Source organism: Colletotrichum aenigma, assembly GCF_013390185.1.
Source record: "Colletotrichum aenigma strain Cg56 chromosome Unknown KSG_Cg56_contig08, whole genome shotgun sequence".
In the NCBI taxonomy this organism is placed as follows: domain Eukaryota; kingdom Fungi; phylum Ascomycota; class Sordariomycetes; order Glomerellales; family Glomerellaceae; genus Colletotrichum; species Colletotrichum aenigma.
Genome location: NW_023500914.1, coordinates 138,143 through 160,798, shown reverse-complemented (window position 1 = coordinate 160,798; position 22,656 = coordinate 138,143). Strand labels below are relative to the sequence as shown.

General features: G+C 54.1%; 6 protein-coding genes across 6 annotated transcripts; 2 read left to right on the top strand and 4 right to left on the bottom strand.

Annotated features, from left to right (window-relative positions):
- Window positions 1–1,189: 1,189 nt before the first annotated feature.
- On the bottom strand, window positions 1,190–2,483 carry CGCA056_v011593 (Fasciclin-like arabinogalactan protein; the record flags this gene model as incomplete). The annotated part of the gene is made up of 3 exons (XM_037326839.1): window positions 1,190–2,203; window positions 2,249–2,296; window positions 2,394–2,483. 3 exons carry the CDS (start codon window positions 2,481–2,483, stop codon window positions 1,190–1,192), a joined length of 1,152 nt encoding a protein of 383 aa, XP_037174477.1.
- Window positions 2,484–5,003: 2,520 nt separating this feature from the next.
- CGCA056_v011592 (uncharacterized protein) lies at window positions 5,004–6,098 on the bottom strand (the record flags this gene model as incomplete). Its single annotated transcript, XM_037326838.1, has 1 exon — window positions 5,004–6,098. The coding sequence occupies one exon, from the start codon at window positions 6,096–6,098 to the stop codon at window positions 5,004–5,006; it is 1,095 nt and encodes a 364-aa protein (XP_037174478.1).
- A 7,138-nt stretch (window positions 6,099–13,236) lies between these two features.
- On the bottom strand, window positions 13,237–14,421 carry rnps1 (RNA-binding protein with serine-rich domain 1; the record flags this gene model as incomplete). The annotated part of the gene is made up of 4 exons (XM_037326837.1): window positions 13,237–13,755; window positions 13,820–13,926; window positions 14,011–14,116; window positions 14,179–14,421. The coding sequence occupies 4 exons, from the start codon at window positions 14,419–14,421 to the stop codon at window positions 13,237–13,239; spliced, it is 975 nt and encodes a 324-aa protein (XP_037174479.1).
- A 1,005-nt stretch (window positions 14,422–15,426) lies between these two features.
- CGCA056_v011590 (putative transporter) lies at window positions 15,427–17,241 on the bottom strand (the record flags this gene model as incomplete). The annotated part of the gene is made up of 3 exons (XM_037326836.1): window positions 15,427–15,490; window positions 15,544–16,918; window positions 16,974–17,241. 3 exons carry the CDS (start codon window positions 17,239–17,241, stop codon window positions 15,427–15,429), a joined length of 1,707 nt encoding a protein of 568 aa, XP_037173851.1.
- Window positions 17,242–18,930: 1,689 nt separating this feature from the next.
- CGCA056_v011589 (uncharacterized protein) lies at window positions 18,931–19,625 on the top strand (the record flags this gene model as incomplete). The annotated part of the gene is made up of 2 exons (XM_037326835.1): window positions 18,931–18,971; window positions 19,160–19,625. 2 exons carry the CDS (start codon window positions 18,931–18,933, stop codon window positions 19,623–19,625), a joined length of 507 nt encoding a protein of 168 aa, XP_037174152.1.
- A 1,415-nt stretch (window positions 19,626–21,040) lies between these two features.
- Window positions 21,041–21,421, top strand: CGCA056_v011588 (uncharacterized protein; the record flags this gene model as incomplete). The annotated part of the gene is made up of 1 exon (XM_037326834.1): window positions 21,041–21,421. The coding sequence occupies one exon, from the start codon at window positions 21,041–21,043 to the stop codon at window positions 21,419–21,421; it is 381 nt and encodes a 126-aa protein (XP_037173887.1).
- Window positions 21,422–22,656: the final 1,235 nt, after the last annotated feature.

The following is a 22,656-nucleotide window of genomic DNA, read 5'->3' as shown; positions in this document are numbered from 1 at the left end:
ATTGCATTGAGCGAAGCAGCATGGATAAGGTAAGCATGCATTTGCCACGGCTTGCCATGACTTGTGAATCAGGTTTTTCCCCCTCTTATCGCATTGTGGTATCGGGTGATGTTGGTCGCTGTGAGAGGTTGGGTTGTGCTGGCAGGGCATGGAGGGGTTATGTATGCAGGTCTGAGGCGCGGCAGGTTAAGCGATGCTCGCCCGGTCTGTGAGGACGGGGGTCGAGGGTTCCGTTTCCCGAGTGAGGTAGAAATTTCTTGATGCCTTGGCGGTGCTGATGTTGCGGTGTCGTGTTTTGTGAATATCATTGGTTCCATTGCTGAGGTTGATTGAGGCTCTTGCGACTTTCACATGATACGTCCATTTGGCGCGTGGTTACGCCTCAGACCATGGAGAACCCGCTGAGTATCTGAAATGTCAATCTTTCAAGGGACTGAGCCAGTAATGGGACCTGGTGTGATGTCAAGAAATAAGAATGCGTAAACGGCATGTAGACGGAAGTTCAACATGTTGAAGTTGACACGATGATCATTCTTCGTTGTTTGACATCTAAGTAAAGTGACTCGTGTTGAAAGTAAATCGTCAGCCTATGTTTGCAGACTTCATCCGACGCGTGCTTTCAAAAATATTCAGAATTCATCGGGCATTATCTTCTCTTAGGATAGTTCAGAGAGCCAGGTATTCCTGAGAAGTAGAATGGCTTCAAGACAGCAATTACTAAAATGGCTCTCTACGCTGTTTGGTCCTGCCGTGGAACACTTGCCATATGTTTTGGTTGACATCCTGGCTTGGCTAGTGATGAATACTGATGAGACGACGAATTGGCGTGAAATGCTTGGTTTTAGGAGATGCATATGATCTCGACGAGAGCGGCAGCGGCAATGATAGCGTCAGGAAGGAGCACAGTAAAGGTGACGAAACGACGACATCAAATAACTAGTGGAAATTTTCATCGGAAATGATGTTACGACAACATTGAACGCAAGGAATTACCTAAGGAGCAGGAGCATAACAGGTATACTGAGTGTGTAATTTCATACATTAACTATTCTATCTCATATAGTGGTATCGTCTGACTCTATTTACTCCCAACGCCTTCATTATCGCCTGAAACCACCCAATTTTCCCATCGTCGTATGATATTAGATCTCACACTCTCTCCCGCTCGCTCTGTCTGTCCCAATCCATCTTAAACGAGTGCGGCTATGCCTGCCAGGAGACCCACGGCCATGCCGGCATTAAGACCAGTGCAGCGCGGAGCAGCAAGACCAGGGCTGGTGGTGGTCCTGACGCCAGTGGTCGAAGCAGTCCTGGCAGCGGTGCCTGTGAGAGCGACGCTTGAGGTGGTCACCGGGCAGCTGACAGTGCAGGGAAGTGCGGTCGTGAAAGGCAAGCCGGAAGCAGAGCTCTCGGGGAAGACGGGAGGCTGGCTGGCGGCATCGGGGCTCGGGTTCGACGGCACATCAGGGTTCAGGACGTTGTCTATGATGTGCATGATGCCGTTGGCGATGAGAATGTCGGGCTGGATGATTTGCGCCGAGTTCAAGAAGAGGTTGTTGCCGGACCGGATGGTACGCAGGCTCTGAGACGCCAGAGTGGTGAGATTGGTGCCGTTCTTGAGATCAGACGACGCCAGAACTCTTCCGGGAACGACGTGGTAGTTGAGGAACTTCTTGACGGCATTGCTGTCCATGTTCTTGACGGAACCGGCGATGCGCTGGAAGGCCTCATTGCGTGGGGCGAAGATGGTGACATTCTTCTCATTCGATATAGCGGGAATGAGCTTGGCGGCGTACAAAGCGCCGAGGAACGCGGGCAGCTTGAAGCTCTCTGTGGTGTTCTCCAGTCTCGCAGGAGGGATCAGGAGGTTGTCCACGACCTGAACGAGACCGCCGGCAAACTTGATGTCACCTTCTACTTGGGTTGTGCGAATACCTTCGGAGGACGTAAAGACGATAACATCGCCAGGCTGTTTGTTGACGAGGACGTTCTGACCGCCGGTTACATTTGTCCAAGCTAAATCTTGGAGGAGAGAGGAACGCAGGACTGATGGGCCGGAGACAAGAGCGTCAGTAGACACAGTGCCCTGTAGAATGTGGTACTCCAGGATAGGAACGGCTATGGAAGGATCCGACTCGTTCCAGATTGCGTTGAGCTGGGTTCCAGGGATGTTCTCAAACGCCGCGTTGGAAGGCGCAATAATCTAGTCAGTGTTAGCTTAGAATAGTAACGTGTGGAAGATACTGACCGTGACGCCTTGATAATTTGGAAGCTTAAACAGCACCTCGGGATATTTCTGTGGGTTGTCAGCAGTCATCCCTCGCTCAGTTGTACCATTCCAGGCATGCCTTGATCAGATTGTAATATGTCGTGAGATTCTTGGACTGTAAAACAGTCCCCAGATCCTCTTTCTGGGCTGTGACTGTATTCATGAGGGTGGCTACGAGGCCAAAGACCCCAAGCGGGACAACAGAAGCAATCATAATGAATGGGTATACGCGTATGAATGAAGACCAACTGATCTCAAAGAATACCTGAGAGCCGGGCGAAGAATGATGTTGCTTGTCGCTGTCTGTAGTTCGGTGTTTCTGATGCTTGGGATGGCAGTGCCGTCTACTCGCCCCTCTGACTGATCTCTGTCTCGCTCTCTGAATGTTTCTTGCCCCAATAAGGTATTGTCGGATAGTCACCAAAATTTGAAAGTGGATGGTGTATCAGCGACACCCAAATCTGAGCCAACAACACAGCAGCAGCATCAGCAACGACAGCAGCAATGATAATGGCAACTGTCAACAGCAGTGTCGGAATGAATCACAGATGAGGTCGTGAGAGAAGGAACGGCCCCTTAAAGAGTTGACCAACGGCGACTGCCCACCATGCACCCTGCAGGAGCAGCTAGCTGGTCCCTGGATCCCTGGGAAGGATCTTCTGCATCGGGCTGGGGTAAGGTGACACCGCCAAAAGCTGCTGTGTTGATGCAGACTACAGCCACAAGATGTGAGAGCTCCCTGGGTATCGAAGTTGGGTGATTCTAGGGCGGCAGTGAAATTGATGTCTCGACAGCCGTACGATCGTGATACATGTCCCGATAAAGGCTGCATCTGGCAGTCAGCACGGGATCCAGGGGTTGATTCTTCATCCTTTTGAGTATCTATCTCATCATTTCACAAGGAGGAGTTCCTTCCTCTAGGATGGTCGGAAATAATGAGGCCAGAGAGAGGCATCCTGCCCGAAATCAGGCACATCGGCACACAGTCTGACCAAGATCTGCTTGCCGCTGGCATCAACAACCAACAATCTGCCGAACCACAGGCGGCACCCTCCCTTGCCGTCAGCAAGGCACAACACACTCGACTTGGTATCGCTCGAGATAGCGGACGGAAGCCGGCAACATGGACATGGGCGCCGCCCAGCCTACCACACAGGGGCAAGAGAGACATCCATGTCGTGCTAGGTTGCCATGCATGGCAAAGTGACAAGACAGGAAGAAGCAAGTGTCGCCAAGTGGGTATCTACCGCTTTCGCCTGCTTTGAGGCAAAAAGCCACCACGCAGATATGCCACGATTCCAGCCCCTCTCTGAGACGAATGTCACCAGAGGTCGGGAAAAACGTGTGTTTGGATCGGGAGGTATGCTCCTGATGGTTTTGGGGCTGTATATGAAGCGGGGGGACGGGAAAGAAAGTTGGGCTTGGGTGTCTCTCCCTTCCACACGGTTCAAGACACGAAGAAACCTAATTGGTGCAGCCAGCCCTCGTGACTTTCGGGCTCGCGGTGTCTCGGTAGTCGCCAAGCCTCAGCCTCGAATTAAATCGGGATGAAGTGTTAGACACACAAAACGCCATGAGGTTGGAAACCGAACAGCTTATCGTGCTGCATTCTGTATGTGCGTCTGTTACGAACTTCGGACCGCGCAGAGAGCCCCAGCAGACCCAACAATCCTTTCACCGAAGTGATACGGGTTTCCTGGCCATAAGAATTTCAAGACAATAGCCGACCAACTCCCATATTCAAAAGACCGAGATTGACAAGATGGCTAGCGCAAGCCAACCAAGGTCTGGTCGTCCGACACGAGGTGTGCTGCATGAGCCGCAGGAAGCAACAACCAACGAGATTGGGAGGTTTCGACATGAGCGGCCGCTACAGAAGCACCCAGCAAGCCCAGGCGAATCCTCAAGGTCGGTTTTTTGGGGACACGAGCTGCATTCCAGGCCCCTCAGCGCGCCCGAACATCCCCTGCCCAGCCTTGCAGGGATCATGCCACGTCCCACTGAGTGGCAGGGCCAGCAGCGCAAATGTCAGCTGGGTACCACTTCACAATCTCTCAACGTTATCATTGACGTGCCAACGATAACTGCTGCTTACCCGCCGTGGATGCGTATACCGAAGACGCCATAATGCAAAGAGATGACTGGAAATGAGAAGGCTGGTTCGGAGAGGGGTTTCGGCCCGCTCCCGATTGTAGAACCTCTTGGTGCAAGCCCGGTATCGCGCCAGGACGGTGCTCGAGCCGGCACTATCGAGGGATGTCTCAAGGGATCATATGAAGATGGCAAGCGTGTGTTCGTGGCTGCTGGTGAGGAATGAAAAGCAGAGTTCCCGCGTGGCGCCTGTTAAGGTTATTTCAAAATTCCTGGGAGAATGGAGCTTAAAACCAGTTGCGGGTTGCGATAACCTTAAAGCATTCCGCAAGATTAGTGGCGGGTTGGGCCGGGGCACCCTCCCCGCGCTGGCTCCACCCCGCCGATGCTCGGGCCGGGTCCGGTTATGCCACCACCGCCGGCCGTCCGAACAGTAAGTAGTCTTTGAACATGTTCATCAGATCTTGTCAACTCAACGTTTCGATAACTTCGGCAATGGAATCTCTTGCTGGGCAAAGTTCGCTTTGAGCTTAGATAGGCTCTTGTCACTGAACTTGTATGAACTGTGTGTCGTATGCAATTGCTATCTGCATACATATCTACATGCATTCGAATATTGTTGTCTTCGAAAGACACTTTATGTTTATGCGTGGTTAATTGGTGACGGGCCAGCATCAATCGGGTAGGTGAAGATGTAGTTTGGCCCATCCGCCATCAATCCATTCGCGCCAGGTCTCATCTGGGAAGCCGGAAGCCACAGGTTCTTGTCCGCGTCAACCCACATCAGATCGGTCCAGACCAAGGCATCATCCTGAACGAGAATTGAAGACGATCCGTCCGGCTTAACCTTCCAGATAGCAAGCAGGTTGGTGTCGCTGACGTATATATTGCCGTCTCCATCAATAGTCGTGCCTCCAGTGCTGGGCGTGAGCGCGAAAGGAACCGCATAGTCTCCCAGGTTCTCCGCGAGGGTGCTGTTCGTCAGGGCGCCGTCGACGTACTGCGTCTCGATGCGGTACATGCCTCCGTTGCAAGGTTGATAGTAGAGATAGACACCATCGGGGGACACTTCGATCTGGTCAAGACCCACGGAAAGCGTGCTGTCGCCCCCTTGATATCCTGGGACGAGACTGCCATTGTAGGCCATTGGGAACCATGCCACGGCAGAGCTGTGGCCCACAAGGACACGCTTGCCTTCGCCAGTTGTGAGATCCATGACGACGAGTGCGCCAGCGGTGTCGCTGAGGTACGCAACATTCCCGTTGAAACGAACATCATCAATGACGCTGCCAGTCTCGGTGAGATTGTCCAGGTAGTAGACCTTGTCGACGGCGTTGGTGGTGAGGTTCACACCAGCAAGCTTGCTGGATCCGCTGACGAGTTCGCCGTCGCTGTCGGTGGTGCCTCCGTCAACGACCCAGAATCGTCCGTCGGGTCCGATGCGGGCGCCGTCGATGCTGATGAAGGCCTTCTTGGGATCCAAAGTCGAGTTGGACGTCCATGAGTTCCACGTGGAGTCGGGATAAAGGACAGTTGTGCCATTGCTGAGAAGCTCAACGGCTTGAGGGGCATCCGTGGTGGAATATCTTTGCGTCAAGAACTTGCGTCCGTCAGAGGAGATGCTGATGCCCTGGGTTGCTCGGTCGAGATTGAGGGCGATGGTGAGTCCGTCGGCCAGGGCTGTCGCCAGGGAGCTCGACGAAGCCAAGGTGGCCAGGGAGAGGCGAGAGATTCTCATGGTAACGACCGTGGAATGATCAAAGAGTGTGGGATCAAAGAGATTGTAAATCTGATCTGTGCTGTTCTAAAAGCAGCCGATGACTGCCAAGCTGTCGCTTATATACATCCACAACAGATCTTCCAGCCTCTTTGGGTAAATATAATACCATCTGATTTTTCACTCATGATGACGACGTTCGCGATATCAACTGAGCTGATTGATAATCAGCAGTCGGTGTCCACGTGGAATGCGTGAGGGTTGATCCGCATAGGTCACGATAAATTAAACTGATGCTCGGAAGAGCCCCGCTATCGCGGGGTGGAAACGTTCGGACCGGGCCCGCGGACTAGGCCGGGCCTTAGGATAGGAGATTAGCAGACTAAGCCATGCTGCGGGAGAACAAGCAAGCGACTTTCCACATCCGTGATAGGTCCAGTTCAATGATCGGTAAGTTAGCCCTGGTCTTAAAAGTGCTCGATGCGGGGCAATCGCGAGTTCTCGATCTGAACGAAGGGCCCCCCAACTCAAATGCCATGTGGGACGATCCCAATGCCGAGGCCTTGAGGCCATTTGATCGGATCCGAATTGTCGGACCACGCCACAGCAATGTTAATACGACTCAGGTCACTGAAGACTTACTGGTCGAGGAATACACAAAACTGGATACGAAAATATCGCTTGGTTTAGGGAGGCCTGGGCAACGTAAGCTTGGCGATGGTCTTTTGTCCCTAGGACCATCATCAGTCAGAGTCAAGATTGCTCTGATAACCCTGCTTGTTCCATGTTGCAAGGAGTCTGTTGCGTAAATAGAAGTCAGTCACTCATATGAACTCAAAGGACAAATGCAGCAGTAGTCCAATTAATTGATTCATATATAAACCCATACGTGTCAATGATACCCCTTGCAGCTCAACTTGCCATTAACAGCTAATCGTGCACAACCCCTATATTTGCAAGCTCTCTGTTCCCGAAGCTTGGATCCAACTCATAATATCTTCATGTTTTGTCGAGACAGATTGATCAGGTTTGATATATTTACCCGTTCCTTTGCCGATGTCCCCAAAAGATGCCGGATGAACCACATTCTCACTCAGGTCAAGCACCTGAATAGCCCCCTCACGCGAGGCAATGCCGCTACCGTCAAGCAAACGACTCTCACGCACAACAAGCTCATTTGTCGTATGCAACTCCGCCACCGCCCTCCAAGCATCGACAAGCCGCCGCTGAAGCTGCAGCTCCCACGTCCCATGCCACCGAATCGACGTGCCGGACTCCGAGACGGCGTAGCGGAACAGGGCCGCCGTGCGGAACCCGCCGTACCAGATCTCCATCCTCTGCAGCCTGGGCATCTGCAGCGCGGCGCCGGCGGCGTTGGCGAGCATGTTTGTGGCCCTGAGATGGCAGCCGTCCTCGGCCAGCAGCTCGGATGTCAGGGTCAAGGACGTGAGGTTCTCCCAGACCCAGTCGGACTGTGTCTTGCGGAAGAAGTCGTTCGCCTCGATGATGTAGGACGCGGACAGCTTCTCGAGGAAGAGACTTATCGGCCCCAGCGATTCCCCGACGACTCTCCTCGGGTGGCGGCGTGAGTGCTGTGACCACGTGCTTTGGGAGGTCGGGTTGACGTCCTCGTATATCGACAGAGACTTGATGTTCTGGTCGCGCAGATCGCTCGCGTCTAGCTGCGGAAAGAATGACTCGAAATACACTGAATCTGGATGCTTGTGAGGATTCGTCGCCACAGACGCCACGATGATGCCCCCCTACTTACCTCCGTCTTGTACGAACCAGTATTGGCTACCTTCAGCCTGAAGCTCATTGTAAGAGCGGCATGGTTCGAAAGCTGCGTCGATACCAGAGTGCTCAGCGTATCGTTTGTTCTCTGTGATTCCAGGACCTTCACGCATTTTCTCCGCGATGATACCAGAATATGATGATGATGTTGAGGTAAAGGATTGTGAGATGCCTCTCTACAGGGCCATCAAGTATCGGCCAGGGCTCGTTCGCGCCCGGATCTTGCTTTGGCCTTCATCTCAACCTCGGAGACTTCGTCCAAAGACCTTGCTTGTCTCTTCGAGATCCATAACGTCGAATGCTAAACGTGTTCCATCACGTCAAACGGCGTACTGCCGCTGTCAGAAACTCTCTAGAAAAAGCGAATTGCTCAAAAAGTCTCATGATCATAGGGATTTGGCGCTGCAAGTCTGACGTTTCATTGTCAGTTAGATTCATTGGTACCTTGTCGAATGACCGCGTCGCATCGCGGCTCACCACTGCCTCACACCTCGTGGATGGAAAGAAACTGCGCTCGATGAATATCTACCAGGAGTCAACAAAAGTTTAAGAAGACGACAGAGAAACAGCTGACGTGTGGTCGGGCAGAAGTGACGGAAACGAGGGCCGAGCCAAGACGGATCCGAGCGTAGGCCATGAACCGGGCGTGCGTAGAAGGGCCAAGACCCCGTGCCGCCCGCTCTAGGTTCCCATTTACCCCCATCCTTGAGCCATCATCGCCATCTGGCCCCCACGAGGCTTCATAGCCGCCGTCAAATTGACAAAGCCAGACGTGCGAGCTTACTGCCAGATCGGGCAAGAAAAGTCGAGGCCCTCTTTTGCGTACCTATTCTAGAACAGGGGGCCAGCGGCGCCGCCCATTCGGTGAAACATGCCAACCGCCAAAGAATACCCCCACTCTCCCCGTTTACAGCCTCTAGAATACAACACACCGGCGGTATCCAAGCAAAACCTGCATGGCTAAAGCGTGGCTGGGAATGCCATCGTGGCTTCGCCCGCGCGGGGCGCTGATTCACCCCTAGGGAGAACCCGCCCAAGACCTGTAAGCTGACCTCAGTCTTGGCCAAATCCATGCCCGCGCGGCGATGCAGATCGATGCCGCTGCCGTTACACCAAATCCAAGCAATACGGAGTAAGTCATCATTGCCCGATTAAGTCGCCCTGCGAAAGGGGGTGTTTCACCCAATCATTGTGTTAGTGACATCTCAAAGGAGAAGGATGTGTGTGAGTGTAATGCAGACGTGCGCTTCGCTGTATTGAGATCTATGGCTATCTTGATGAAATACTGACACTTGCAAGGAAATAGTAAAAAGGTGAAAGACAGAACGCATGCTATGCTAGTTTAGGCCGTGAAACATATGTAGCTCTCCTCGCAGAGATGTAATCTAGGATGAATGTGTACGGACTGGTACCAGGCGGTGTATCGTAACTGCTGAAAGACACGAGAAAGGAAAACATGCAAGGGGACCAAGACAAAGGATAAGGAGAAGGCTCATCACAACCTCTTTGCCCATCATTCTGTCGCTGGTGTAGAGACGGAGCTCGAGTCCGTGGTTGCATTAGGAAAAATAGCGAGGCTTCGTGGCCCCAAGTCGACAGGAAGTGATACCGCATCGGCGACTTCGGCGTGTTTTCTGGTTGAAGCGCCTGGCCAAGAACCGCCGACAACGCCCCTGGGGTCATCCTTACGTTCGAGATGGCCGACCGAAAAGGACATACGTCCTCATCATCAAGGACTGTTCGGAGGTGTAATCGGCCCCGGCGGTTGGGGACGCGGACCACCCCTGGGACCACCTGGTGGGGACGGAGGCGGATCGCCATACATGTTGACCATGTTGAACATGTTGAACGAAGACTTGAAGTCAAAGTTGTCTGGACAACTTCTGTTGAGGATTGTCTCGGGAAGTTCCTCCAGTGGTGACGCTTGGGTTTTGTCCGAACTGGAAGCCTGTGAGACTTGAGAGTGTAGTTTGAATGATGGAGAGGACGAATACGGGAATTTTGAAGCAGCTACTTGAGGAAGCTAGCCGATGATGTTTGCTGTGTGAGCTGATAGAATCCTGCCATCTGAGACATTTGAGACCAGCTGAGAGAGGGCTCATATATACCCCGAAAGGCATCTTATACGAGGCTCTGCCACGACTATAGACAAACAAAGACACAGTTCGCAGAACAGTACGCAGAACAGCCCAAGCATGCTGGTAGGCAAGCAACGATGCCGCCATGTCACAGAGCCACGGCACCTCCTTCAAGACCTCAACGGTAACTTGCACGAAGGTTAGATTACTGCCTGTGTAACCGTCTTCCGCCAAAGACCGCGTGACGGGGGTGTGCCTGAAAGGCAGGGGTCATGTCTTCCCAGAGTAAATTAGGACATGCGCCAGCCTCCCAAGAGTTGGGAATGGCCAATCAGACTTCTGAGCAGGCTTCCGAACGGGCGGATAGGTTCGCGGGATGCATGTCTCCCCGCGGAACAGGAAATCTAGGCAAACATGGAAACAGATGGACAGCCTTTTCTTGGAAACTTCTCCTGGGAAAGAAGGTGGGTGTGAGATGAGACGTGCCTAAGAGAAGACACATGTCGTCTCAAGGTACCCGGGACCCGCAAGTCGGACATGTGAGTTGCAAACAGCACCGGGAAAAGGATGGGTGTATGCCTCGTTGAAAGCCGATATCGTGTAACCAATCAACCGCACGAAGCTTCTCTTCCAGCATCAATGTCACCGCCGTGTCCTTCCAAATCAACACTTGTCGATTGGGTCATTGCATGGGAGGCGAACATGATGATGAAGCTCTACTTGAACATCATCTTGTCGAAGACACTGCCATCCCGCGTCATGCCGAAAGGGTGGTAAGAGTCCCGCCGAGATGGTCCGTCATGTGAGTGTCCAAGTCCGTCGACTTTTGCGAATCGTGAGCGTTTTCGGGTCCGGCCGAATGGCTCGGTCAGGACACGTACATTAGGGGGACTGCTGGGAGGGTGTCCAGCAGTCGGGAGGTGGCCCCCAAAAGCGAGGCTTGTGAGCGACAAACGAGGGACTGGTGCTCAGCCTGAGCTAGTATTTGGATAGCTCGATGCTTTTTGACCAATCTGGAGTTAGAGAAGTGCTTTAAAAATCCAGGAAGGGGTAAATTAGGAACGTGGACATGCCCCTGCTTACGCAAGAACCAAATGACGGTAGCGAGGGTCGAATGGGGAGAGGCCCAGAAAGTCCCCAAGGCGTCAGCAAGAATCAACCCCGAACAACGCAGTGTTTGCACATTGCGGCTTAGCGTCGAGCCGAAGGGGCGGATTCGCATCGCTCACACACACTCATATCCCACGCTCTCCCGCCCACTCATCCGGGGCAACACACGCGGGTGTCGCAAGGCCATAGGGCTGAAGGATTCGAGGGGTTTGGAGCATGCTGAACAACGTCGCACAATGCGCCTTGGGGAGTGCTGGATCAAATTCCGAACGAGCAATCTGCGTTTGCGGTGCTCGCGTTTCAGGTAACCAGCAAATCCGGTCTATCAGCTATGAGACGGCCTGTCTGTGTCGTTGTGTTTTCTGTTGTGCGGACGCTGTTCAGTTCAGTTCAGCTCAGCTTTCTTGCCTTGGCAATGTGGGGGATTCGACCGGGGGGAAGGTCAGGATCGCAAGGCATTCTGGACGACAGCCTCAGAACAGCGGAGTTCCTCCATCTGTGCCGCAAAACTTGACCTGGCATCTGTCGAAGTGTGGGTTGGTGCGCAGAAAACATGCCGTCAGACATTCGAAACCAAGTTTGTTGACTCAGAAAGCACCTCTTTGCCCGAGACACGAACATCGACTGTCAAATCCGGAGAAAAAGTCGGCCGCCCCGGGCTTAAAGCCCCTGCTGCATATTCGAGGTCTTTCATTGCTGAGCATTTACAAACGGTCTGCCGCGACGGTGGCAGCACCATAGTCAATCGCAAGACAAGGGTCGACCAACAGCCGGTGCGGTGTCAGCTTAACCCGGCTGTCGGTTTTCCGCGATGTATTTCGCCTCTTCTGCCCTGCGAGGCGTCCCAGCTAAGCATCTCATGCGAGACAGAGTTCCTTGGTGTGGGTGATCGGGCTGAAGGATGGTGTCAGTTTGGCTGTGTCGAGTGAGGTGTGGCTGCCCCTCATTCCAGTAGACTGGTCAGCTTGATCAGCCTGCTATTGGTCCTTTCGGATGCCCTGGTAATTGACATATTACGCGGGTCTCTTTGGTATCGAATGAGAGCCCGCGAACTGATGAGTCGTCAGCATGCCCGAAACCAGGCTTTTGGTGCTTGTGTAACGGACAGAGACCATTAGCGACTGCACCGGCAGCCGCGGTACTCGAGCTCCGCCGAAGCAAAGTGATCATTCGCAAGAGCCACGGCCATGGTGCCGGGAACAAGCCGGTGTGTGCCTCCCATGCCAGCGTAAGCAATGACATAACGCCCTGACAAACAGACCGCGTTGCCTGCTGGCTGCTGCCTGGGACTCGTTCGTGATATTCGACTCCAGATGACAAAAGAACCGCATGCTTACTCAACGGGAGGTGCCGCAAGCATTCAGGTAACTCCCCACCGCTCTGTGCAGTTGTAGGACCGGAAAGCCAGTCGCTCTACAAGATCAGAATGTAAGTCGGGCGAATTTTTGATGCTGGCACCGGTGTAAGCTCACCTGATGCTGAATGAAAGGCAACCCGCCTCTCCGCCCAGCAAGAAACCTATCGCTGTCGCCGACGAAGGATCCAAGATGTGTCTTTCTTCGGACTCGAGAAGCTTCCAGACTTGGTCGGCAGCATCAAGCTGCCCAGCAGAATGCTGCGAACAACAAGCCAGTGGCTCCACAAAATACTGCACTCATCGCAGGCCTGCTTGCTGGAGGATTGCGGCGTGGTGAAGGCACCGAACTAAAAGTGAAGGGTCTGGGGCCGATCACGTCTCATTCGTTGCAGGATTGTCCAATCAGGATGTCGAGAGCGGCTGAAGAAAAAATACTGTGGTCTTAATCTCGCTCCATCACTATCCAGCCTCTGCAAAATCAAGCCTGTCATAGTTAGTGTCACCAGCGCCGCACATACGCTTCTATCACCAGATCAACACGGCCCACCGGTCCGACTAAAGCCATGATGCGTCACGCACTACGCGCTGCGTGAACCTAGAGTCTTCAGGGGCGAGGCAGACTTCGGACCCTGCAAATCGTTTCACGAATCGGTATGGTGGACAATGAGAAATGCGGCATTCTAGACATTTGCTCTGGGTATTATTAGCTTAGAATGCATGCGGACGATCAGGTCTTACGGGTCAACTTGTGTGCCCAAGCCCGCCGCGTTTTCGATGCCCGATCGACTTTTCCATTACCCCCAACGCCGTGAAAGGTCATTCACAAATAATCTGCCGCCCATAACATGCTGAGTATCTCCATTTCATCGTCCCTGGTGAATTCATCGATAGCTCCGGAAGCCGCCACCGCCACCACTTCCACCACCACCGGTTCGAGGGCCACGGTCGCGGCTACGGCTGGGGGAGCGAGTTCGACGGCTTTCGTAACTGTCGTAGCTGTCTCGACTCGGGCTCCTTCTGCGGTACTCATTTCCGCGCGCACCTGCGCCGCGTCTCGGGGCTGGCGAGCGAGATCGTGAGTAAGATCTCGAACGGCTTCTGTACCTGCTGCCTCCACCACGTGATGGAGGTGCACCCGCAGGAGACCGCGAGGGGGAGCGAGAGACGGATCGCGGGCGGTAGGTATCGGATCTAGGTCCCCGACGATTCGGTGGAGGCGAAGCACCGCGACGGGGTCCGTTCTGGCCAAAGGATCCGGGACCCGAGGCCCCGGCATGAGGTGCGCCCGACTGCCTGCCGCTGCCTCGACCAGCGGGAGCTGGAAGCCTGGGGTCGTAGCCTGCACCGCGACGAGCCATGGGAGGCGGCGGGGAGAGCTTGCGCCGGGGCAGGACTATGGATACGTTGATAACGGCGCCATCAATCTGAGCCTCGTGCATGTGAGCGATAGCCTCCTCAGCGTCGGCCTCGTGGTCGTAGAGAATATAGGCAGTGCCTCTGTTGGTGCCGTCTGGAGGAATGAAGTGTTAGCCTGGGAAGGGACCATGTTTTGGGATTTGGGGGCTGTCGTGTTCGATGCCTTGAGGTCACCTACATGTTCTATTGATAGGCAGATCAAGGTCTTTGATGGGACCAAATTGGCTAAAGATCTCCTCAAGATGTCCCTCGTTGATGTTCTTGGTCAAGCGCTCGACGACAATCTAGTGCAAGACGTCCGATTAGTTTTGAATCTTCTCGAGCAGACAGTGCAATTGAGCCATACCTTGGTGCTTCTGACAACAGGGCTCTGGCTGCGTCCGCGGCTGCGGCTGCGACTTTCGCTGCGGTATCTGCCGTTGCGTCGCGGGGCTGGCGACTGGGAACGCGACGGCGAACGCGAATCGTAGTCCCGGCGGCGAACTGGCGAACGTGAGGCAGAGCGACCTCTGTCGGAACGCGGGGTCGGCGATCGGGTTCGAGAGCGATAGCGGTCGCCAGGCGATCTGGATCTCGATCTCGAAGCCATTCTGACGAGCTGCGATGGTTGGGTGACGTAGAATTTTTGCTGTTGTTGCTCGAGAGAGAAGGCAGTTTGGTAAGGTCCTGCCGCTGTCCGAGGCAGCGCGACGGCCCCACATTCGCGGTCTGAGCGCGCCACGTGACGAGCGCTGATGCTCACCGGAACTGCAAGCACTACGGCGACAGGTGAGTCTCGGTGAGTCACGCCGCCGTTACCTCCTGTGAACCCTGACTTAGAAGGCGTATCCAAATGATTCGCTCTTTCCTCAAACGGAGGGCATGAAGGGCGAGTACCATTCAATTCTGCTGTTCGAGCTGGCATATAATCCTCACTAATATTGTCGGCCACCTTACCTTATGCACACTCGTCAAAGAGTGATAATGAACTAATTCATCCCGCCAAACCCAGCCCGCCTACAAATCATCGATATTGGACTGTAATCTAGAGGATCACGATGGTTCGATCTTAGAGGCTGTTTGTTGAAGCTGAGCTTTAGGCGACTCGTCAGCACCACAGGTGTTGCTGTCATTCTGGTTTCCTTTTGCCTCATGTTCTTCGCGAGGTAGTCAAACATCATGGCCGTTACGATATTGGTGGCCTTATCTCCGTACCCCCTAGTGAACAAGAAATCCAAAGAAAGATTAAACAGTCATTCAACACGTTGCAATGTACTCCATAATGGGTCCAATTTTGTCATATTATTACAGACGTATGGATATATGCTTCTATTGGCATACCGCCTATGATTGTCGACTCCAAGTTGGTGCATCTACGTTTTGCTTGTACGTTGTCGACCACTCAAACAAATGCCTGGGTCCAAACCGCTTGTGCTACTAGTAATACATGGCCCAGGGCCAATTCATGTGTACTTTTGCCCCTGGCCCTATCGACTGTGCCTCGAGGAGATCCCGAACGCCGCTGATGCTTCCTCCCCAAGATCACGCAATAGGTATTAATCGCGACTATTCCGTACATGACAAAAGAAATGCTATGGAGCTCGCTTGTCATTTGTTAAGCAGCCCATTCAACCACCTCCAAGGCGCACATGACAAGCACCAAGGTTGACGGAAGGATCCTGAAAAATCTATTAGTTCTGTTGGAGGGTTCAAGTTGAGGGAGCAAACATACCAGATAACATAGCTCTGGAACAGGATACGAGACATCACACCCTCGTAAACCTCGTTGATCTGGCAAATCTGTGCTAGTTGCAGAGCACTCGGCGCTCCGGTCAACAGGAAGCAGACGATGACGAAGATCGGGTCGTCCAAGATGCTGACGGGAACATACTTGGCAAAGATGGCCAAGATGGGGGTCATGATGAGAGTTGGGAGGAGCATTCGGCACATGAGCGACGCAACCAAAAGCTTAGTGCCGATCTGGTCTTCCTCGGGATCCCTGAGCTTCTCACTCTTCTGGGTGTTGCGGGCGAGGTTAGCTCCAAGAACCACCAGAATCAAGGGGACGGCAACACCACCGCTCGACTGAACGGCGTCGGTGAAGCTGTTCTTGATGAATGATCCCTCCTCGAAGAAGATCTTCTGCAGCGCGGGGACGGAGGCAACCACAACAGCGCAAAGCATGGCCCACAGCGGCGGGTTCATGAATTCCCACATGAAGTTGTAAAACTTTCCGGAGAATCGGTTAAGGGCGACCAAAATGACCTTGATGGGCTCGGGGAGGCTGTTGAAAAGTCTCGCGAAGAAGCTAGCCGTAGACTTCTTGCTCCTAACGATGGCGTTGTTCATAGCATTTTTAGCGCGGGTAGGGTAGCCCTTAACGCCCTCGGGAATGTCGGGTGTATCCGTGTTACGAATGCGAGGGAAAGACGATATCTCATCGTCGCTTCCATTGAAAACGGGATGGTTGCCGTTCAGAGGTGCCAAGCCGTTAGTCTTCATAGGCTTCTTGGGGAGGTATTCGTCGTCCTCATCCTCGGTATCGGCGGGGGAAGCTCTCGATCTACTAGCCACTGGAGTGCGACCGGCGGGCTCGTAGTTGGACAGGTCGCTACTGGAGGGACTGCGAGAGGTGGCTGCGTCGTCTTGGTCATACTCGTTCAGAAGGGGTGCAGTCTCTCTGTCTCCGTCATACTGTCCCTCCTCGACCCGCTCGTCTTGGTACTCGGGGTACTTATCCTTCGGAGCGAGCAGAACGTGGTAGCCCCAACTCCAGCGGACCAGCTGGCCAAGCTGCTGGAAGATCAACAGGTACAGAATACCACGTGCGCCAACCTCATCATCATTGTCTCCGGGAATCTTGTCCCAATGCAATCCCTTGATCGTCTGGGAAAGGGACAGGACCATGGAGATGGGCAGTGAGTTGGAGTTGCCGAAGACTCCCATGGCCGTGACGAAGTTTGAGGCGCGGCGGTTGAAGCCGAACAGACGGGCGACGACAGTAGCCACGAGCCATGAGACCATGGTTTGGATGACGAAAATGATGGGAATGACGGCAAGGTCGAGCAGCTTGTCGGCGTTAAGCTGCGATGCTAGCTTGGTGAAGACTGCGGCTTGTCAGTATGGGTAATACAGGCGACAATATGTGCAGGAGATACATACTAAGACAAGGCGTGAAGAGCATGACATTGAGGTTGGCCAAGAACTTCTGCTTCTCGGCATCAAAGTGGCCAAGCCGGGCAATAACATAGCCCGGCAAGCTTACACACACGACCTCGAGAACGGCCTCGAAGACGAGAAGGACCAGGTGGCCCAGGGACGGGTGGGAATCGTGCGCCTTCTCAAGGGCAAGGAGAGGCATCTCGTATACGTTCTGAGCCATGCTGGCTAGCCGATACGACGCCGGAGACGTCAGGTATTGTTGGTCCATGGCGACTGGAGGTCGGTAGCGGACGATGAATGGATTGGACGTTTGTGGCGGCAACGGGGGACGTCGATAGAAAAGGACGGCGGACCGGAGGGCCGGCGCAAGGTCGTCGTTGCAAGGAGAATGTTCCTCGGCGATGTAGAGGTGCTCTTAGGCTCCTTGAATGGAGGCTTGGCACGGTGCGCGTGGGCCTCTATCGCCAAGCTAGGCGAAGTCTAAGCTGGCAAGCAGATGTTGTGTGTGGTTTCGGGAGGGCAGGCGATGGGACGATGCGCCTGGCAGAGTTTGGGGTATCGCTTTTGCAAGTGGATATGAGTTTGAGAGCGAAGCTTCGCAGTAAGAGTTATCGTTCGGTTCGGAGAGGGGTTCCCGGATTATCGGTGGTAGGAATCGGGCCTCCAGAGTAGAGTTCGGCCTTTTCCACAAGTTTGCGACGATGCTTTCATTCTCTGGCGGACAGAGACATTAGGAAAGTAATATTCGGCAACGGGGGATAATCGGAGATGGGTTCGATAAGAGGACCTCGACGGCAGGAGGAGGTGTGGGAGGGAGGAGAATGTACTGGTTGGTAAAGCACGAGGCGAATGGGCAAGATAGGAAGAAGCAGGAGGGAGGGACGAGAACGACCGAGAGCCAGCCACAGACGGAGGGAAGCACGATGATATGGAGGAGGTGGGTAGATTGATAAAGAAAAAAAAGACCAGACGGGCTGGGTTGGACACACACGCCCACACACACAAACACAGCCGGCAAGGCAGGTAAGGTAGGTAAGGTAGGTAGCGCACTGGACGGACCAACTCCAGGGATGTTGGCGGCTCAGAGAACCACTCTAGCGACAACTCACAGCGATGCGTCACTGTACAGCCCACAGGAAACACCTCCACGGAGACCTCTTTCTGGACGAGGTGGATGGGTCGAGTGGAACAAGCAGGGGCCTAGACTTCAGACCGTAGCGGTTACGGTTGCGCATCGCGGTGGTTTAGCGAACATCAGCACGCTTCAGTCGGCCACCTAGCGTGACTGCTGGTCAGTGCCGTGTTCCACTGTTTCGAGGTGAGGTAAGGTGCTGTCAGGCTGCAGGCAGGCAGGACAGGGCAGACCAAAAAAGGCAGGGAGGCCCCCAACCTCCCCCCCCCCCCCCCCCCAGCAGCCCTGACGGTGGAACACCTCACCTCGCTGCAGCGCCAGAGGTGGGCTCGATTCGCCATTGCGCCGCCCGGAGACAGCTCCCGCTAGAAACGACTGGCGCCCAATCAGAAGCCCCCATGGTGGCACGATGACGACCGACGTCGTCTGGTTCAGCAACTGATACCGAGTAGAGGCCGGGTATCCCAGCAGACAAACTCTGCATGCAAGGTACCCCGGCAATACTTGCTGTCGCCGTTTACTGTTGCTTCCCGCGCTGGAAATGGAACACAGGGCGAACCTCCCCCGTCACATCCATCCAGTGTCCTGTCGCCGTCACACGAGCACCGTCACTTACACCTCACCCTCACACTCCATCAGTATTATGCTTCGTGCACTGCCATTGCCGTCCCCTCAAGCAAGCACGCAAGGCGTTCTCACCGGTGGCCAAAAAGCAAGACACGACAGCAACATCCCTAGACCGATATCAGGCCCGTGGCGGTTCTGATTGGGACACACGACAGGCCAGAAGAAGCGCCGCGCAGCTGATTACTGCCTCTTGGCGACATGGGCGCAGCGGCGACGCGATATTCCTTGGCATCGACATGGTGAGTCTCATCGAACCTAAACCTGGATGACGGACGCGGACGTGGCCCTCCACAACTCGACCGCTGTCTATCAATTTCCATTTCCACCTCCTATCGCGTCCGCCAGCCAAGAAAATCTCCGTCACAGCACTTTACCAGAACCTTGCGCCTTGCTACAATTACCTTAACCTAACACCTTCGCGGTCCAGTTTTCGCCTCCGTTCGTTTGTGATTCATCCGTTGTCGGAAACTGTTGCACAAGCGCCCAGTGCACACGGAGAAAACACTGCTCCCCGACGGTCGCTCCATCTGCGATACTACACCCAGCAGTCAGCGTCCTCGACCGTTTTCTCAGGCACACGCTCGTCATACCACTCACTCACTGCACACATGCACGGCGGAGAGACACACATCCACCCGCCGGATATCTCCCGCAAGGTACGCCGCACGTCAGTTGGCCAGGTCGCATTCGATGGACGGCACAGCAGCACACCTCTGCACTTCCTGGCACTTTATCCGGCCAACCAGCACTCGCAACAACCCGTCCTCCGTTTCTTGATTCTCGACGCCATGAGTCCTCCTTGCCTGTTCCTGTTCCCCGATGCTGTTGATGTGCACCCGTCCGTCCACACTGCTCAGGCACCCGACCCTGCGAAAGCTTACATCCTTTGCTGAGCTGACCTGACGGCCCCCACGGTTATTCTTCCCAGCGTTTTGCGCACGTCGCTGGGGTCCTGACGGTGGATTATTGCCCGACTTCGCTGTTCAGCAGCATCAAGGCTCACGGGCTCAGGGGTCTTGCCGGCAGTTTAAGCTTGTTGTCCGCCGGCAGCAGGGACAGCGTCCTCGGCTGCGCTCACCTTCTGCGTCTACAGCTCAACTTGCATAGAACAATCCGATGTGAGGCCCGTCGCGCTCAGAATCCCCCCGCCGCAGAACCCAACTTTGCAAACAGCGAATTTGCTAAATAACCGCAGATGACGATGCTTCTCTCAGGGTACATGCCTCTTCCATTTGGACAACACCACTGCCTGACCGCAGCCTGATCACAGCTTCCCGCCCCCGATCATAGCGTATCAGATCTTGAACGAGATGGTCATCTCTTGCCGGAAAGCTGCGCTTCCACCCCGCCAAGGCTGATTTCAACACGGCAACCTCACGCGATGGTATGCTCAGCCGACTTGGCTGCCTCCTTTCGTCGGTTGGCATCCAATGTTTTTTCGCCTCAAGCCAAAGGGGCGTTTCTTGCGCGCATGGAACGTTATGCAACTACCCTTTTGATCTGATAAACTCCGCGGCTTTGACTGGGCCCAGCAACGACATGTGGGGTCAAACAACCGCAGTTGATGCTGTTGAAGAGCCCATGACACACCTCGTCTCTCATGATTGTGTTGTTAAGCAACTGGCTGAGAAGGCTTAGCAACAATGTTGTTAGTACAGTTGATGGACGACTGACGAGAAGACCTTCTGGCCCACATTGGTATAGATGCTGTCTCGAAATAACACAAAGGAGGCGCATTACCATTGGAGACCGCGATGGACTTGGAGACGTAGGGGTTCATTTGGTATTGGAGAATGACAGAATCAGGTACGGTGTTGCTACAATCATGGACGGGCACCAGAGACGGCAAGGTTCTCAACTAGTGTTGAGTTTTCCCTCGCCAGGGTTCTCTAAATCACGGACTTGATTGTTCTCGAGTACCCAAAACTGCAAAGAGAAAAAGATTTCTTTTCTTTCTACTCTACTATCACCTATCAAACTGAGTTGTTTGTTTCTTCAGCTTCATGAAGATAGAGGCCTTTGACTGGGCCTCTGGGTGACGGTCATGTACATCGTCGATCTCATCCAGCACGCGGTGCAAGCCGTGCTGAACAATCAACAATGGCAACAGCTGAAGGTAAGGTGCTCTCGCCTCGACTCACCGTGATCTTGATTCACCAGACTATGGTGAAAATCTCTGCCAGCTCCCCGAGCCGGTGAGATTAACCTCAAAACAAAAGCTTTTTTTGCCAAACCAAACGCCAAACTTGTGACCCATCAACTTGCTCATCACAAAACTCACCAACAGACTCGTTTCCCAAGCATCAAGATGGGCCAGCAGAGCGGTACCAACACCACTAGCAAGGAGGCCGGCGAGGCCAAGGACGCTCCCGTCGATGGCAAGCCTGGCAACGCCACCTCCGGCAACGGAACCAGCTCCGACAAGTCCGGCAACAGTGACGGCAAGGGCAAGGGCGAGGGCGAGGACGACGACGAGTCCCACGACACCCACGACACCCACGACACGGCTAACGACCCTCCCCGCCGCCGCGCCCCCCGCAAGAAGCCCGGCGTCGCCTCTGCGCTCGAGACCGCGGACGACGATAAGTACGACGACGCGTGGCTCCCCGAGTACGACGACGGCCCCGCCAACGAGAAAGTCGTGGACGGCGAGTGGGTTGCCGTGAAGAAGCCGAAGCCGACTCGCTAGAGTCGCATTCGACGCTCGTCTGAGAACGCGGATCGCGGATGATCACCGGCTACCCTGTGTCGCGACGCTGCTCTGGGGAGAAACGGACATGGGAGGGTGTTTGAGACTCGTGGTTAAGGAGGTAGGTTTCTCACCACAGCCACAAACTTGTGTCAACGTCTGACAAACGTACAGGCCGGTCACCTGTTCCCAGTACTGCTGATATGGGCGAGAATGATATCTCACCCAACAGTATCAACTATGATGATTCCAACCTGCCACATGCACCAGTTTCCCCCTTGAGTAGTTCCCCAGCTACTCACGGAACTCAATGCTTCAAAGAAGACTTCTCGTATGTCCACCTACTCCTTCACATGATTAGTGTCCAAGAGACTGACGACCCGAAAAAGCGAGTTAAAGCTCTGCAAACTTCCTTTTGTCGCTCGTCCTTTCTGCTCTCGACACCCTTGATTGGCGTTCTCAGATGGGTTTCCCTCTGAGTAGTTCCCCAGCTACTCGGCAGATGAGATTCATTGCGCGTTTCCCCTTTGAGTAGTTCCCCAGCTACTCATGGAACTCATTGCGCCCCAAAACTTCTGGTATGTCCATTTCATTTCACATACCTGCTGCCCAAAATACTGACGACTCGAAAAGCGTGTTGAAGCTCTGCACATTTCCTTTTCTCGCTCGTCCTTTCTGCCCAAGATACCCTTGATTGGCGTTCTCACGCAATACAACTCGAGTCTTTACAAACACATCACGTGCTCCCATGTGTGACCTTGACGTAATGATCGCGATTTCCCAAGTGCGACCCGACAAGCTAGGCGTTACTAGCGGTGCCGCCGAAAATCAAATCGTAGATGAGGAGGGGAAGGGTGCCACGGGTTCAAGATCCATGATATCAATTCGCGTCAAACATGCATGCGGAAATGTCACTTTGCGGTTGATCACAAGCTGGATGGAAAAAGCCTGTCTTGGAGGCTACACTAGCATTGATGATTGTCGTAGCTGTACAAGATCGACAAATAGGCGTGGGGAGCTTCCTTCCCTCCTGCTCGCTTCAGAGGCCACTGGACTCAAGGTGAAACAGATGACAGATGTGGGGAGGGGGGCGCCGATCTGTGCCACGACGCGACAAACCACATGGCTGATGACGCAGAGGGGGTTGGCGGCGGAAGGTATGCCGATGACATGCCAGAATCGACAATTCATTTTGCGTAGTCAGCTCAGTAAGCCCATCCCAAGAAAACCCGACC